Source organism: Bison bison, unplaced genomic scaffold (assembly GCF_000754665.1).
Source record: "Bison bison bison isolate TAMUID 2011002044 unplaced genomic scaffold, Bison_UMD1.0 scf7180017864530, whole genome shotgun sequence".
Classification (NCBI taxonomy): domain Eukaryota; kingdom Metazoa; phylum Chordata; class Mammalia; order Artiodactyla; family Bovidae; genus Bison; species Bison bison.
The window spans coordinates 2,513,122-2,531,115 of NW_011495080.1; the positions used below are offsets into that span (position 1 = coordinate 2,513,122).

The 17,994-nt window shown below is 38.3% G+C and overlaps 1 protein-coding gene across 1 annotated transcript in view; it reads right to left on the minus strand.

The window, feature by feature from the left end:
• The window catches only part of AGBL3 (ATP/GTP binding protein-like 3), a 97,881-nt gene that overhangs the window by 36,727 nt on the left and 43,160 nt on the right, over nt 1–17,994 (minus strand). The window contains exons 8-13 of the mRNA XM_010831638.1: nt 17,063–17,225; nt 15,081–15,207; nt 14,002–14,102; nt 13,679–13,791; nt 12,773–12,839; nt 2,594–2,671 (exon numbers count right to left, since the gene is read on the minus strand). Of these exons, the coding sequence (XP_010829940.1) occupies nt 2,594–2,671; nt 12,773–12,839; nt 13,679–13,791; nt 14,002–14,102; nt 15,081–15,207; nt 17,063–17,225 (649 nt within the window). The remainder of the gene's footprint in view (nt 1–2,593; nt 2,672–12,772; nt 12,840–13,678; nt 13,792–14,001; nt 14,103–15,080; nt 15,208–17,062; nt 17,226–17,994) is intronic.

Consider the following 17,994-nt stretch of genomic DNA (forward strand, 5'->3'; position numbering starts at 1 on the left):
ACAGCCTACCAGGCTCCTCTGTCCATGGGATTTTCCAGGCAAGAGTACTGGAGTGGGGTGCCATTGCCTTCTCCGATGTACTGAAGTGATGTTCAGTCTTTTTATATATTTGCCTTTCCTGTTGTTATTCCCTTTTCCTATAGATACTTGCTTCTTTTCTATATACAGAAGATCTCTCAATATCTCTTTTAGGTTAGGCTTAGCATTGCTGTACTCTTAGTTTTTGCTTATCTGAGAAATTCTTTCTCCATCTATTCTAAATGATACTCTTGCTGGGTGGAGTATCCCAGGTTGCAGAGTTTTCTCTTTCAGGACTTTGACTATATCATGCCACTTACTTCTGACCTGCACAGCTTTTGCAGAGAAATCAACCTTATAGGGGTTTCCTTGCAAGTGACTGTTTTTCTCTTCTTGCCTCAAGAATCCTCTTTAACTTTTGCCATTTTAACTGTGTCTTGGTTTGGGTCTGCTTATCTTCTTTGGGACTCTCTATGCTTCCTATACCTGGATATCTGTTTCCTCTTTTAGATTCTAGGAAATTTTCAGCCATAATTTCTTTAAAAACAGTTTTGATCCTCTTTTCTCTCTATTCTCCTTCTGGTACCAAAATTATGCATAGGCTGGCATTCTTTATGGGGCTTCCCTGGTGGCTAAGACTGTAAAAAATCTGCCTGCAATTAAGGAGATGTGGGTTTGATCCCTGGGTAGAGAAGATCCCCTAGAGAAGGGAATGGCTACCCACTCCAGTATTCTTGCCTGAAGAATTCCATGGACAGAGGAGCCTGGTCAGCTACAGTCCATGTGATCACAAAGAGTTAGACACGACTGAGCAAGGCACTCTATAATATCCAACAGCTCTTGTATATGGCTTTCATTCCCCCCCACCCCCCAATCTGGCTTTCTGTCTGCTGTTCTGATTGGGTGATTTCCATTATTCTGTCTTCCAGATCACCTGGGTTCAGTAAGGCTCTGCTGCCCTTAACTATGTGCTCTGTCTCAGAGGAGGCGAGTGCTGAAGCAAGTGGGGCCCACGTGGTCACAGTGAACCTGTGCCAGTGAAGTCGCCTGCAGTTCTGCCCAGAGGCAGCCCGAGGTCGTGTCCCTTCTCCGTTGTGTTTGTCCCAGACTAGTTCTAGGCTGGGGCTGAGAGGTTGGGGTGCTGTAGCTGCAGGAATGGAGGTCCCTACGCGGCCACCTGGGGCCCTGGCTGCCTCTGTGGGAGTGCCCCCCAGGGCTTCTCCGCCCCACATCCAGCTCCAAGCTGGGGTGTGAGGTGGGGAGGACCAGGGAAAGGAGCCGCTCTGTATTCCTCCTCAGGGATGTCTGGCAGAGACATGCGGTTCTGGATGCCACTTGGTGTGCATGCCAACAAAGTCTGCTGCCACAGTACCCGTGCCCCACATGCAGGTGCTGACAGCTTGTGCTCCACTGTGCATGCAGCTTCGGTTGTACAATATAAGAGGTCTTCTGCCCGGTTCCCGTCGGTTTTCTGTGAGAACTGTTCCACAGGTGGTTGTATTTTTGATGTGTTTGTGAAGAGAGATGAGCCCACATCCTTCTCTCTGGCATCTTGCTGCACTTATGCAAAGTTTCTAATAGGAGTGTCACACTGAGAGTGGGGACAGTGGCACTTTTCTTTCAGTGGTACCCCACTTTCAAAGCTAAGATGTAGGTGGGAAGAGGGCAGTAGTCTCAGGTCTTCTCTATGTGCTTCTTCCAGTGTGGAACTAACACTTTACTAACCAAGATAGGGCCAGTTAGGACCAAAGTATTTTCAGTGATGTAGCATCCAAACTAGAGCCTTATTTTCAAGAACGGGGTCTGGATAGATAGAAAGAAGGGAGTCCCCCACCTCTTGGCTGCACTTACCTGGAACTTAGCTTTAGCAATAGGTAGCTGGAGACAGAGTAAGAAATTCAAGTGCCCTGTCCCTACTGGTATATGATAGCCCTTTGTCTGGTATCTGGGGGGGAGAGGGGACCCTGTGTCCTCCACTGCAGAGTATCAGTAAGCTGGGGCCAGGGGGTGTGCAGAGTCTTGATTCAAATACCACAGGTTCTGGGGGTTTTTTTGTTGTTGTTATTTTTTGTTTTTATCATAGTTTAGATTTTCCTGAGTAGATGTTTTTTTCATTTGCTGTATGCCCCAGGACCATTTCCAGAAACTTTAAATTAAAAAAAAAATAATAATTTTCACCAATTTTTGCTGGTGAAAGGGTTTCAGAGCTCCTCCTGCTGTCATGATGAAAGGCAATCTCAGCACCACCTGTTTTATACTCTTGTATTCCCCATTAAGTTTCCTAAGTTTTCTCTCTTCTTGCTATCCTGAATGCCTCTTTGTAAGAGACCTTAAATAGTTTTCTGAGTAAGGTAATTATAAGTGAAATTTAAATATAGAACCTTAATAAGACCCATCTCTCACCTGCCAAGACTCTTTTGTATTTTTATAAATAGTAAGTAATATGAGCAAAATTTTAATCATTAAGTTTTCCTGGGGAAAAATCATTAAGCTTTCCTGGGTGTAAGAGGAAATAACTTGCCATTCTCTTGTTTTTTCCAAACAGCCATTAGCAAACATATCAATGAATATTTACCTCTTGTTCTTCTTCTCTGATGTTTTGATGTCTTTCTATGGTAGAGTTTCTTTCCTCCTTTGTTTTTAGTTGTTTTTTCTTGGTTTTTATCTAGGTAAGAGATTCATATTTAATCAATGTATCAAAGATAGTATGTATGCAGATATAAAACTATTTTGAGACTTCTAGGAAGGTGAAGTACTTTTTCTTTTCTCTCCTTTCCACTAAGTACAACTAAAACCCCTGGCTGTTATATACAAAGTAAACACAAGAGGCTCTGAAAGGAGAAGAGGAGGCAGACGATGAGGGATTTCAGGAGCAGAAGGGCTGCCTGATGGTGAGTAGTTCTGTGTGTTTTCTTTTTGCCTCATCTATCCCAGCCTTAGAGCTGGAGAAGCCAGAAACCCAGAAGTGCCAATGAGTGAAGATAAAATGCCTGAACACTTCCCGAATTTGATCAAAGATGTGAAGGTAACTATCAAAGAATCTCAGTCAACTTCAAGTAAGATAAAATGCCCACACTAAGTCACATAAACTTTGAAAGCAGTAAGACTGAAGCAAACTGTTACCTGCAAGGGATCCTCAATAAGATCATTGCCAATTTCTCAGAAACTTTGGAAGCCAGAAGACAATGCAGAATTTAAAGGAAAAAACAAAACAAAACAAAAAAACCCCAGCAGAATGGTCCTTCAAAATTTAGGGAGAAATTAAGACATTTCCAGATAAACAAAAGGTGAGGGAGTTTGTGACCACTTGACATGCCTTGAAAGAAATGCTCAAGGGATTTCTGCAAGGTTAAATGAAAGGGTACTAGGTAGTAACTTGAAGCTGTAGAGAAAAATAGAGGTCTAAATGAAGGTAATAAATACATGGGAAATTATGAACGTTAGTATTATTGTAATAATGATTTGAAACAGATCTGTCATCTACATGAAAAAAAGTGTTAGTTGCTCAGTTGTGTCCAACTCTTTGGGACTCCATGGACGGTAGGCCACCAGGCTCTGTCCATGGGCTTCTCCAGGCAAGAACACTGGAGTGGGTTGCCATGCCCTCCTCCAGGGAATCTTCCCAATCCAGAGATTGAACCCAGGTCTCCTGCATTGCAGGCAGATTTTTTACCATTTGAGCTAGCTGGGAAGCCCCACATGATTAAGTCTACATGATTAAAGAGGAAAAAAAAGTAAAGAAAAAAAAAAAAAAGCATTTTATTAGTCTAAAAGCTACTACTACTATTACTTTAGCTTATAAAATTTTAAGTTGCTCAGTTGTGTCTGATCTTTGCGACTCCAAGGACTATAGCCCACCAGGCTCCTTTGTCCATGGAATTTTCAGGCAAGAATACTGCAGTGGGTTGCCATTTCCTTCTCCAGGGGATCTTCCCGACTCAGGGATTGAACCTGGGTGTCCCACATTGTGGGCAGATTCTTTATTGTCTGAGCCACCAGGGAAGCCCTGTAACCCCAAACCTTATTTGTTATGTAATTTAGGAGACTAATACACTTAAAGAAATATTAGTTTATGTTTTTGGGCACACAATGTATAACTATGTAATTCTGTGACATATACAACTGAAAGCGTGGGGGTACAGCTATAAAGGAACAGTTTTTGTATGTTTTGAAGTTAAGTTGGTATAAATTCAAATTAGACTGTTATAACTTTAGGATAGTAAATGTAATCCCCATGGTGAAAGCAAAGAAATGATTTATAAAATATACACAAAAGGAAATAAGAAAGGAACTGAAACATTTCACCACAAAAAATCAACTAAGCACAAAAGAAGACAGTAATGCAGGAAAAGGAGGGACAAAAATACTATAAGACATATTGAAAACAGCACAAGGACAGAAGTCAGTCTCTTTATCAGGAATTATTTCCACTGGATTAATGGATTAAATGGATATTAATGGATAATAATATGGATATTATTAATGGATAATACATGGATATTATTAATGGATAAATGGATTAAACTCTCCAATCAAAACAGAGCGATTGGGAGAATGGATAAAAACACATGATCCAACTATATGCAGTCTTAAAAGACTCAGAAAGATCCAAACACAGAAACTGGTTGAAAGTGAAAGGAAAGAGATATCCTATGCAAACAGCAACCCACAGAGGCAGAGGTGGCTCTATTAGACAAAGACAGACTAAATTTTAAAACATTACTGGAAACTACTTTTAAAAGGACATTATAGGTTAATAAAAAATTCAATACAACAATAATATATAACAATTATAAATATTTACATACCTAATGATCATCAAAATATATGAAGCAAAATAGAACCAAAGGGAGAAACAGACAGTTCTACAATAATAGTTCAGTTCAGTTCAGTTCAGTTCAGTCGCTCAGTCGTGTCCGACTCTGCGAACCCATGAATCGCAGCACGCCAGGCCTCCCTGTCCATCACCAACTCCCGGAGTTCACTCAGACTCACGTCCATCGAGTCAGTGATACCATCCAGCCATCTCATCCTCTGTCGTCCCCTTCTCCTCCTGCCCCCAATCCCTCCCAGCATCAGTCTTTTCCAATGAGTCAACTCTTCGCCTTCAATACCCTACTTACAATAATATGGAACCAATCAGAAGGTTGTAAAGAAAAAGGATTTAACACAGTAAATCATCTAAACTTAACAGACATACACAGAAGACTGTACCCAACAACAGAGTATACATTTCTCCTCAGTTGCATATAGGACATTTTCCAGGATAGAACAGATGTTAGGCCACCAGTTGAGTTGTAATACATTTTAATAGATAGTATACAAAGTATCTCCCTCTGACCACAATGGGATGAAGTTAGAAATAAATAACAGAAGAAAATCTAAAATATTCAAACACTTGTGGAAATTATACACACACTTTTAAAAAAAATGGATCAAAGAAGTCACAAGGGAAATTAGAAAATACAGAGTTGAATAAAAATGAAAACACAACAGAGTGAAATTTATGGGACACAGCATAAGTGGCACTGAGGAGGAAATTTATATCCATAATCACATTAAAAAACAAATTCACAGATGGCAGAAGGAAGTAATAAAGATTAGAGCAGAGATAAATAAATGAAATAGAAAAACTGAAGAAAATGAATCAAAAGGTCAACAAGGTTGACAAATCTTTAGCTAAATGGACTAAGGAAAAAAAAGACAAATTACTAAAATCAGAAATGAAAGTGAGGATATTAGTATCAATTCTATACAAATATAAAGGGTTATAACAAAGTCTTGTGAACAAGTGTATGCCAACAAGTTGGATAACCAAGATGAAATGGATAAATTCCTAGAAACACAGAACTTACCAAGAGCATCTCATGAAGAAATAGAAAATATGAATAGACAAGTAACTAGGTTAAGGAGATTGAAATCAGTAATCAAAATTCTCCCAACTAACAATAAAGCCCCGATGGTTTGTTGGGTGAATTCCACCAAATATTTAAAGAACAACTAATGCTGATCTTTCTCAAACATTTCTAAAAAATTGTGAAGAGGAAGGAACATTTTGTAATTTATAAGGCCAGAGTTACCCTGATACCAAAGCTATACAAAGACACTACAAACAAGAAAAGGAAGCTATATAGACCAGTATCCCTTATGAACACGCTCAACATCACTAATAATTAGGGAAATGCAAATCAAAGCCACAGTGAGGTGGTATCTCACACCTATTAGAATGGCCAATATTAAAAAACAAACAAACCAGAAAATAACGAGTGCTTGCAAGCATGTAGGTACAGTAGAGCCTGCATGCACTGTTGGTGGGAATGTAAAATGGTATAACTGCTGTGAAAAACAGTATGGAGGTTCCTCAAAAAATTGAAAGTAGAATCACCATAGGATCCAGTAGTTTCCTTTTGGGGTACACACCCAAAAGAATGAAGAGCAGCAGCATCTTGAGGAGATGTGTGATCATATTCACAACAGCTAGAATGTGGAAGCAACCTTAAGTTTCCACTGAGAGATGAGTTAGCAAAATTCAGTGTAAACATACAATAGAATATTATTTAGCCTTATAAAGGAAAGAAATTCTGAAATATGCTATAATATAGATGAACCTTGAGGACATCATGCTCGATGAAATAAGCCAGTCACAAAAAGACAAACATTGTGCAATTCCACTTATATGAGGTACTTAGCACGGCAAAATACATGAAGAAAGAATAGTACACAGTGGTTTCCAAGAGACATGGGAGCAGAGAATGGGGAGTTATTAAGGCTGTAGAGTTTGCTTTTCAAGATGATAAGAGTTATGGGATGGTGGTGATGGTTGTACAACAGTGTGAATGTACTTGCACCAATGAATTATACAGTTAAAAAGGTGTTAAGATGGTAAATGTTATGTGTAATTTTACTACAATAAAAAAATCAATCTCTATATTTTTGAGGGGCTACTGGAAAAGAGGGTATATACCAGACTTAGAATTGTGAGAATGAGAGGCTAGAATTCCATTTTGCCTGCAAGAGAGGAGAGTCTGAGAATAGAACCAACCCAGAAGAGGCAGAAATAACATTAAAATGGAGAAAAAATTTTGCATCCTGGTGTATTCTTTGAGCCCCTTATTTAAGCCATGGCTAAAGCCAGCCTTATCCCTAGACTATTTCCCTTACTAAACCGACCAATTCCCCTTTTAGCTAAGCCATCTTTTGGAACAGTTTTTTGTTTCTTTGCAATGGATGGACTTCTGATACACACCCTCAGAATATGATTTAGTAGGTAGAGAAGAAAACAATCTCCATGTCACTAAGTGGAAGCTCCATCTTGTAGCTCAGGCCTGGAATTCTGGAGACCTCTTTCTCTCCTTTGTATTTTTCAAATTTGTACCCAAGCCATCAGCAAATTCTCTAGACCCTGTCAGATGTATCTAACATCTGGTCATGTCTCATCGTCTCTACAGCTACCACCTTGGTCCAGCTACCACTTCTTCTTGCCTGGGTAACTGCAATAGCCCCTTAAATGGTTTCCCCTCGTGATTCATCGTTCTGCTCTCAACACAGCAGCCAAAGTGGCCTTGCTGATACAAAGCCCATCATGTTACTCCTCTAACCCAAACTCTCCAAACTCAAGAGTAAAAACTGAAGTCCTAAGCCAGGTTTTACATGATCTACTCCACCTGCTCCCCAGTGTCCAACACCTATTTCACGTTCTCTTACTCCTGTTCTCTTTGTTCAATCTTCTCTACCCAGATTAGTATCCTTGGTCTTCCAAAAGATAACAGACATGTTCCTTCCTCATGGCCTTTGCACTTCTAGTACTCCTAGTCTAGGAATAGGTCCCTCCTAGATCATTCCCCAAGTTTTACTCTCCTTACTCCCTTGATGTTAGATTTGGACATAGGAATTTATTTAGCCAGTGGAATGATACACGGGAACTTTAAACATACTTTCATGGTTTGGCATGCCTCCTGAACTCTTGTGATTTACCATGAGAGAAACCATGAGAGAACATGCCCCAGCTGGCTGCTGGTATCTATGGAGAAGGAAGAAATGTAGACCAGACCTGAATCAGCCCACAGTCTGGACATGAGTTCAGTGGATCCCTGGTCAGTCCAATATAGCCATAGATGACCCCCAAACAGGAAAAAAGATATTTGCTAATATAAGCTACTGACATTCTGAGAATTGTTTTAATGAATAAAATATGAATAGTTTAGACCTGATACCTAAAAGTAGGATGCTGTCCTAATAAAACCTAAACTATGTGGCAATCATTGGCTTGGTGACTAAATAACAGGTGGTTACAGGAAGGCAGAAAACACAAGTTATGTAGAGGTGACACATTTAGTGAAACTGCCTTCTGTGAGAGAAGATGTGCCTAACAAACCTGAGTCACTGGACAAAGAGACTTTGAGGCAGAAAGTTTATAGAGTTATGAGTTGGTGGTTGCTAGCTTCATTTGATAAGGTGCTACAAGAAAGAATTCAGCTCAAAAATACTTGAATAAAAAAATGGAATTGAGAGGGAAAACAGCCCCAAATTCTAGAATTTGTAGGTTGGCTTCAATATAACCTTGAGGCAAAGATCAAATCAACATTAATGGCTTTCACATCTGTGGTAGACAATCTCTAAGATGACCTCTGATGATCCCTGTCTGTTAGCATTCATGCTCTTCTGTGGCCCTAGGTATTGGGCTCAACCTGGTGACTCACTTCTAATGAATGGTATATGGCAAAAGCGATGGGATTCTGCTTCTGGGATGAGGCTACAGGGAGACTGTGCCTCTAGCCTGTGTGCCCTCTTCTGCTGTCTTACTTGCTCGTTCACATGAAAGCCAGATACATGTTGTGAGCTGTCATACAAGAAGCACACATGGTAAGGAACCAAAGGAGACTTCAGCCCTCAGCCAACAAGGAACTGAGTCCCTCAGCTCAGCAGCCTGTGAGGAGCTGAATCTTATCGCCAACCATGTAAGTGAACTCGAGAAATGGATCCTTCCTCAGTCAAGTCTTCATGATTCCACAGCCTTACCAATACCTTCATTGCAGTCTTTTCAGAGAACTTAGGAACCCAGATAAGTCACTCCTGGATTCTGATCCACAGAGACTATATGATAATAAATGTTTATCATTTTAAGTTGCAGAGGTTTGGGGTAATTAGTTACTCAGCAACAGGAAATGAATACAATATCTGTCTTGGTCCATTCACCTGCTCTAACAAAACAGTTACCACAGACTGGGTGTCTAATAAAAAAAGAAATTTATTTCTCATATTTCTGAGGCTGGAAGGTTGAGATGAGGATGTGGTATGGTCAGGTGAGAGCTTCTTTTTGGTTTGTGGACTGTCTGTTGCATCCTAACAAGGCAGAAGGGGCTAGGGATCTCTCTGGGCCCTCTTTTACAAGGCGCTAATCCCATTCAGATGGCTCGGCCCTCATGACATAATCACCCCCCAAAGGCCCCACCTTCTAGTACCATAATACTGGGCATTATAATGTCAACATATGGCTTCTGGGAGACAGAAGTATCCAGACCATTCCACCACTAAACCTCCCACATTGACATCCTTCTCAAAAGCAAACTTCATTCATTCCATCCCAACAACCCCTAATGTCTTAACTCATTCCAGTATCAACTCGAAACTCCAAAGTCCTAGCTAAATATCATCTAAATCAGATATGGATGAAACTCAAAATACGATTCATCCTAAGGTAGATTTCCTGTCCAGTTGTGAAACTATGACCAAGTTATGTGCTTCCAAAGTACCACCGAGGGACAGGCATAGGATAGACATTCCCATTGTAAAAGGGAGAAAAAGCAAAGAAGGATGAGGTGATGGGTCCCAGGCAAGCACAAAACCTAGTAAAGCAGATTCAGTGAGATCGTCATGGTCATGAATAATCCTCGTGCCTCCGTGATCTGCCTTCTGGACCCACTGGGGTGGCAGTATCATCCAGCAGCTTGGCAGGCTGCCACTCATACCTGGCTCTCTGTCAGTATTCTGTCCACACCACAGTGCACAGCTCCAGACAGCCCACCTCCATGGCCTTCGACAGAAGCCATCTGCCCTGTTAACACCTAGGCGTTAGTGTCCCTGATGATCTCTTAGTCCCTTTGGGGCTTTTAAAAATTTATCTTGCTGACACAAACAGATGGAAAAATACACTGTGTTCTGGGATTAGAAGAATTAATATTGTTAAAATGACCATAACTATCCATGGTAACCTACAGATTCAATGCAATCACTATCAAAATACCAATGGCACTTTTCACAGAACTAGAATAATTTAAAAATCTGTATGCAAACACGGAAGACCCTGAATAGCCAAAACAATCTTGAGAAAGAGGAACAGAGCTGAAGGAATCATGCTCCCTGACTTCAGACTGTACTACAAAGCTTTAGTAACCAAAATATGGTACTAGCACAAAAATAAATACAAAGACCAATGGAACAAAATAGAGAGCCCAGAAATAAACCCACACACGTATGGTCAACTAATCTACAACAAAGGAGGCAAGAATATGCAATGGAAAAAAGAGTCTCTTCAGAAGGCAGGGGTGGGAAAACTGGACAGCTACACGTGAAAGAATGAAATCAGAACATTCGCTAACACCACATACAAAAATACACAAAAAATGGATTACAGACCTAAATGTAAGACCAGAAACCATAAAACTCTTAGAGGAAGGCACAGGCAGGACAGTCTGACATAAATTGTACCAATATTTTTTATATCTATCTCCTAAAGCAAAGGAAATAATAATAAATGGGATCTAATTGAAATCATTTGCACAGCAAAGGAAAGCAAAAACCAAATGAAAAGACAACCACCTACTGAGTGGGAGAAAATATTTTACAAATGATGTAATTGATAAGGGTTAATATTCAACATATATAAACTGCCATATAACTCAACATCAAAACAACAACCCAATTTAAAAAATGTGCAGAAGAACTGAATAAACATTTTTCTAAAGAGAAAATGCAGATGGCCAACAAGCACATGAAAAGATGCTCAACATAGCTAATCAGGGAAACCATGATGAAATATCAACCTCACACCTGTCAGAATGGCTATCATCAAAAACACAAATGACAAGTGGTGGCGAGATTGTGGAGAAAAGGGAACTCTCAAGCACAACTGGCAGGAATGTAAATTTGTGCATCTGCTACAGAAAACAGTATGGAGGTTTCTCAAAAACAGAACTACCACATGACCCAGTAGCTTCACTCCTGGGTATATATCCGGAAAAAAAAAAAGAGCACTCGTTTGAAAAGATAACAATCCTCCAATGTTCACAGCAACATTATTTACAGTTGGCAAGATAAAGAAGCAATCAAGTGTCCATTAACAGATGAATGGGTAAAGAAAATGTGGTGTGTGTGCGCGCGCGTGGGTGCATGGACTACTACTTAGCCATAAATAAGAATGGAATTTTGTTATTTGCAGCAACATGGATGAACTTGGAGGGTATTATGCTGAGTGGAATAAGTCAGAGAAAAACAAATACTGAATGATATTACTTGTATGTGAATCTAAAAAATGTGAAAATAGTGAATGTATTCTAGTGAATATAACAAAAAAGAAACAGACTCACAAATACACAGAACAAACAAGTGGTTACCAGTGGGGAGAGAAGGGAAGAGGGAGAATACAGGGATAGGGGATTAAGAGGTACAAACTATTATGTATAAAATAAGCTACAAGGATAATTGTACAACATGGGGAGTATAACCAATATTTTATAATAACTGTAAATGGAGTGTAACCTTTAAAAATTGTGGCTCACAATACTGTATACCTGTAACTTTGTACATCAACTATACTTCAATAAAAAACAAAAAACCTGTCAAACTTGTGAAGAACATTACACATTTCTCAGCTACAGAGCTCTGTAGTATTGAAGCCATACTGTAAAACTCAAGAAGTTCTGATAGCCTTCCTTTTATTCTATGTCTCCATCCCCTTCAGTTCAAGCTTGTCTTAGTCACCTCTTAATACCATCACACTGGGGGTCAGGGTTTCAACATGTGTATTCAGTGGTGGGGCACAAACATTCAGTACACAAAACCACCTAAACTCCCTAATCCTCCTCCTGCTCTAATTTCCTCCTTAGGCACTTCTCATCATCTAACACATCATACATTTTACTTGCTCAGTTGGTAAAGAATCCACTTGCAATGCAGGAGACCCCAGTTTGATTCCTGGCTTGGGAAAATCTGCTGGAGAAGGGAAAAAGCTACCCACTCCAGTATTCTGGCCTGGAGAACTCCACAGACTTTATAGTCCATGGGGTTGCAAAGAGTCAGACAGGACTGAGTGACTTTCACATTTTACTTACCAACTAGAATATAAGCTATGATGGGAAGCATTTTTTTTTTTTAATTTTGTTCACTGATCTATTCTCAAGCATGAAGTCAGAGCTCAGTACATAGTTGTTAAGTAAATAAATAAATGAATATAGAACTAACAGTCAGGCAATGTATGTTATGCTACCAACTCTTATTAACAAGTAGTATGGCTTTTAAAAAGTAATTTAATCTTCTGGATCTTAATTTTTCTCATCAATAAAGCAAGGGTATTAAAAGAGTCTAAGATTAGAAAATTCTATGATTTAAGGATATGGTACATAATAAGAAAGTAACAATTATGCTATACAATAATTTATACAACTGCAGACTCTTTTTTTTTGCCTGGTTGTTAGTTATAATAAGAAGAGTACCTATTTGGCATACCCATATCATAGGCATAAATTTTCAATCGTACCTGAGAATTTAACTTGAGAAGATCAGTCTGAGAGTCATTGGATTCTGAACTGTCAGAGGCATGGCTACTACAAAAAATAATAAATTACTTTACATAATGTTTTGGTGGTGTTTTAAAATTTCAACTGTTACTTTTACTTTATTATGTTATTGGAATGGCAGAAATAGTTCTAGTTATAAAAAGGATGTTTACAAAGGTGGTGTAGATGTTTGATAGTTCTAGGCATTAGAAGAGAATATTAGAGGAATGATGACTGAAATTGATTGGATCATGTCAAACTAGAAGAGAGTATTAGAGGAATGATAACTGAAATTGATTGGATCACGTCAAATATAAACAAATTCATGAGTTCGAAATGATACTCTATCTGCAAACAAACTTTTGAGTCACCACTGGAGGTTACAGGGGCACTAACTCAAAGTCTGAAAACTTATAAAGGTTAAGAATCAAACATTTGTTCTGATTTTCCTATAGGAACTGCACTAAAATTAGTACCTTCCTTCTTCCAGTAACATTCCCTTGGCATTAAATTTTGCACTTATCATTCACTAACTTAGATTATTTATATGGTGTCTCTATAAATGTGTCGATTCTCTGTGGGTAATGACAGCATTAAAAACAATTTGAGATGTCTTTCACATATAGTACATAGTGGGTACTCAATATCATTTGAATAAATGAAGTCTTGATAAGTTCTGGCTGAAGTAATGTGCATGGGGAAAATTTTCCTCCATCTCTAGCCAGGATTTTCAGTACAGACTGACAATTACATCCTTGAATTGTTATAACAGGCCTTCCCTAACCAGGAATGGAACCCTGGTCGTGGTGGTGAGAGTCGAATCCTAACCACTAGAGAGCATGTAGAATAACACAGCAAATTACATTACTTTCACTATCTTGACCTACCTAGTCTCTAGATCCAATGTAATTTCTTTCAGAGAAGTATCTGAATCATCAATGACTTTTTCCAAGTTTATATGTTTCTCCATTTCGTCTAATTCTTTCAGGCATTGATAGTACTAGGGGAAAATGATAGGTAAGTTAATTATAAATAACTTATTTCCTAATTAAAGTAACTGAATATTTATAGACACCTGGAACATCAAGTACAACAAAACACTGAATGAACAGTCAGGATGTTAGAAGGAACAAACTGCTGCAGGCCCAAAGGCAGGTGATGTTATCTGGGCGTCTGGAGTCTGATGTATGAGCAAATGGACTTTACTTACCTTGGTTCGGTCTGGATCACAGTAGTCCAAGAGAGAGTCACAAAAGTGATATCCCATTGACTCCAAGTCTTTCGTGTTGAAATGAGTGCCTCTTTTATTACCTAAAACATCAATAAGTTTATCCACCTTTGATGATGAGTTAAACATTTTTTTTCTTAGCAGGAAGGCCTAAGTTGCAAAACAGAGTATAAACAAAACACCTGATATGATTCCATATTCTGTCCTCTGGATCTTCTACACTGGGGCAGGTCATTAAACAACTGACTGTTTTCCCTTGTTCCCTCTCCACCACCTGGACCAAAGCTGACATCTAAAAACACAGATTAATCTGTGTTGCAAAGCAGAAGAAAATTCAGTCAGAAAGTTATGAACTACTTGGTTACCAGTTATAAGCACCCTGATCATCGCTTAGAGAAAAACCTGCATAAATATTTAATGTTTTCATCATCATTAACAGTGTTATATCAATTTCAAGGTGTTTAAAAATTAGCCAGAAGTAATATGTCTGGATTTCTGGCACCTTCCTTTGAGTTGATACATTTTCTAATATTGTGAGTTACCCTAATATGAGGCATTCTAAGGATATGTTAAATGTGACTAAAAGCTTCCTTAAATGGAACTAGAGCACATGTTTATTTTACTTCAAGGAACCAATTAAAAAAAAGAAAAACAAAGCCCAGTCAACTTTGTCTTAAAAATAGCCAATCTACTAAAGATATTTCTATTCTGATATTTTAATTATGAGCATTGCTTTTTCTTGAAATCATTACAGTTGTAGGAACTCTTCTAAAAGAAAAACCCCAAACAAGCAATTAAAGATCAGATCATGAAACCACCACTTAGGTATACTATATATGTGGTAAAACTTTGTTTTCTAAACAAAGGAAAATGAGGTGATCAAGATACATACAGTAGGCATTTGTTTATTCATCCTATTTATAGAATTGATTAGATTACTGGTATGTATCTACGTAGGAAGAAACTGCTCACTATCCAGTTGTCAAACACTATGAATCTTACATTGAATGTGCTCCTTTGGTTTAACTCTGACAGTCATGAATGAGGGCCCTCAATCTTACCCAGAGTAGATCCACAAAAAGTGGCCTCCATGGTGAAGCTGTTCCTGATCCCCATTTTCCACATCACCACCCTTCCTGTTCCCTCTTTGCTCTTTTGAATATTAAACTTGCAGGATGAGAATGAAAACTGAAAAGAAGCAAATAAAAATGAGACCCACTGCTTTTCTAATCACAATGTCTGTCATAGGAAGTAGGGTTAGAAATGAAAAAGTAGGTGTGCAAAAGCATAATTCTCTCTAAAGCTAAAATAAAAGCTTCTGGAGCTGCTTTTATTTCCTGATCAGTGGAAATAGCTCATTTTAAGGATGACATATTTACATTTCTGAGAATTATAGGCTTGAATTCTGAAATAAATTTTACTTTATATATATATAAAACATACGCATTCAAAACCCAGTTGACTAATTCTTGATAATGTTGACTTTAAAAGGTTACAGGAAGGAGTCTAAACATATTTAGGAATGAAGATCAGTGTTGTAGATTTTTAGATACTGATGCTTTATTATCACATGAAAGATAATTTGAAAATTACCCTGAAAGATTGTTATAACATCAGTATCTACAATGAGTTTTTGTAATTTAATTACCATACAATTGAAAAAATTTACTTTGTGTTCCATCCTGTGAATGTTAACACATGTATGTTATTGTTTAGTCACTAGGTCTTACTCTTCTGTGACCCCACAGATTGTAGCCTGCCAGGTTCCTCTATCCATGGGATTTACCAGTGGGTTGCCATTTCCTTCTCCAGGGAATCTTCCCAACCCAGGGATTGAACTTGCATCTCCTGCATTGGCAAGTGGGTTCTTTACCACTGAGCTACTAAGAAAAGCTAATACATGTAAAGGTTTGTGAAAACTGTCAACAAATTGGCACTTGCCAAGGGAGCCTGCCATCTACCTCTATAAGGATTAAGTCATGTGCTATAGCAGCTGCTGACCTCCAATACTCCCCCTGAAGGAGTTTAGGGTGGAAAGCAGGAATGAGACACTATGCTACGGGAAACTGGCAGGACAGGTCTTTAGATAGTTAGATACCGTCAGGAGCTGATTTTACGAGCCCAGTTCTTATATCTCCTCATATCTAGAAAAGCACTAAGGTCCTTCATGGTGACGATTGTTTCTCGAGACTAGCAGAAGCTTCACAAGACCAGCAGAAACTTTCTACAAATATGTGCTTGACTGCATGTACTTCCTGTTTACCAAAATTACATATATATGTGTCCTTTCCCGCTACCTCTTTGAACAGTTTCTCAGAGCTATCTGAGGTGCTGTCTCCCAGGCTACAGTCCTCACATTGCCCCAAATAAAACTTACTCGCAACTTTCATGTTGTGCATTTTTTTTAGTTGATAAAACACTACCAAAAATCAGAATATAGAACAATTCTATCAGCTCTAAAAAACTCCCTTGTGCCATCCATTTGCAGTCACAAGTCTTTTGCTTATTTTGGAGCTATGGTAAACGGTTTTGTTTTAAATTTTGGTTTCCAGTTGTTCACTGTGAGTATAGAGAACTGCAGCTGGCTTCTGTGGATAGACCCTGTATCCTTTGACATTGCTAAACTCACTCAGTTATAGTTTTTGTGGATTGCATGGATTTTCTATGAAGACAATCACATCTGCCTTTCCTTTCTAGTCTGCCTTTTATCTTTTTTCTTCCCTTACTGCACTTGTTAGAACCTCCAGTATAAGGCTGAATTGAAGGGGTAAGAGTGGATATCCTTGTCTTGTTCCTGACCTTAAGAGAAAAACAGTCAAGTCTTTTATCATCAAGTGTAGTGGTAGGCTAGTGGGCGTTTTTCCCTTATATTTCAAATTACTGGTTATTAAACATTTCACATCATTGCTTTCTATGGTCAACTGTACAAACCAGTCAAAAAAAACTAAATAAAAAAGCAGTTTACTGAATAAGCCTATCCATTCGGCTGTCCTGCATGGACAATATATAGTAAAGGAAAAGTCAAAATCTTAAAGGAGCTTACTTTATCTGGACAATTTTTGCTCAGCATAAGTGGAAAGATTCGTTGCTGTAAGTATAGTGCTTTACATCTATCACTACCATCACAGCCATACATGAATATGTTCTCTTTCTTGCTATGGCCATGAAGGTCACAATACAAAATAACCTCTCGTTTCTCCATCAATCTACCAAGAAGAAAAAGAACAAGTTATTGCATTTTATCTCTGCATTTTTCTTCTGTGGTTATAATTATGAATTAACAAGTCTAACATCCAAATAAACAGCATTTCTTATGTCCTAGTTTTCAATTTCTTACTTCTACTGCATATTATTAATATATAATTTTTAACACCTACAATAAGCTATTAATTGTATATAAAATACGAATGCTTTAGCCTTCCACTATAAAGACAAAATTTACCTTATTTCCAAAACTTTGTCCAACAATATTTCTCTGCTTTTTGGTTGTCTCTTGTTATACACTGAAAACAACTCACTCCTATCTTTGCCCACTAACTCTTAGATTCTTTCTGACTGAAATACCTTCCTTCTTCATCTTTGTAAATACAAATACTACCCCTTATCCATCAACACTGACCTCAGGTCGCACTTCCTCTCTAACTAGTGAAGCTCCCCACCAAATTTTTCTTTTCTTTGAACTCCTGTAGTATTTAATATTGGTACCATTTACTTGACACTTACCTAAATAGAATTTTAGATTTTCCATAGTTAATCTCGTTATAGAAAGGGAATGCTTCAAAATCTCTAAAACGGTGCAATGCATACAAGTACCCAAATATGTGTTAAAACTTGTGCCTGATGACTCGATGCTGAAGCCAGTTAACATTCACCTTTTGAGTAACGTGAATAAATACCATTTTGAGAAAAATGGTACCAAAGTTTGAATTGATTATTTTTCTGGTAAATTTCTAATAAATAATTTACAGAAATCAT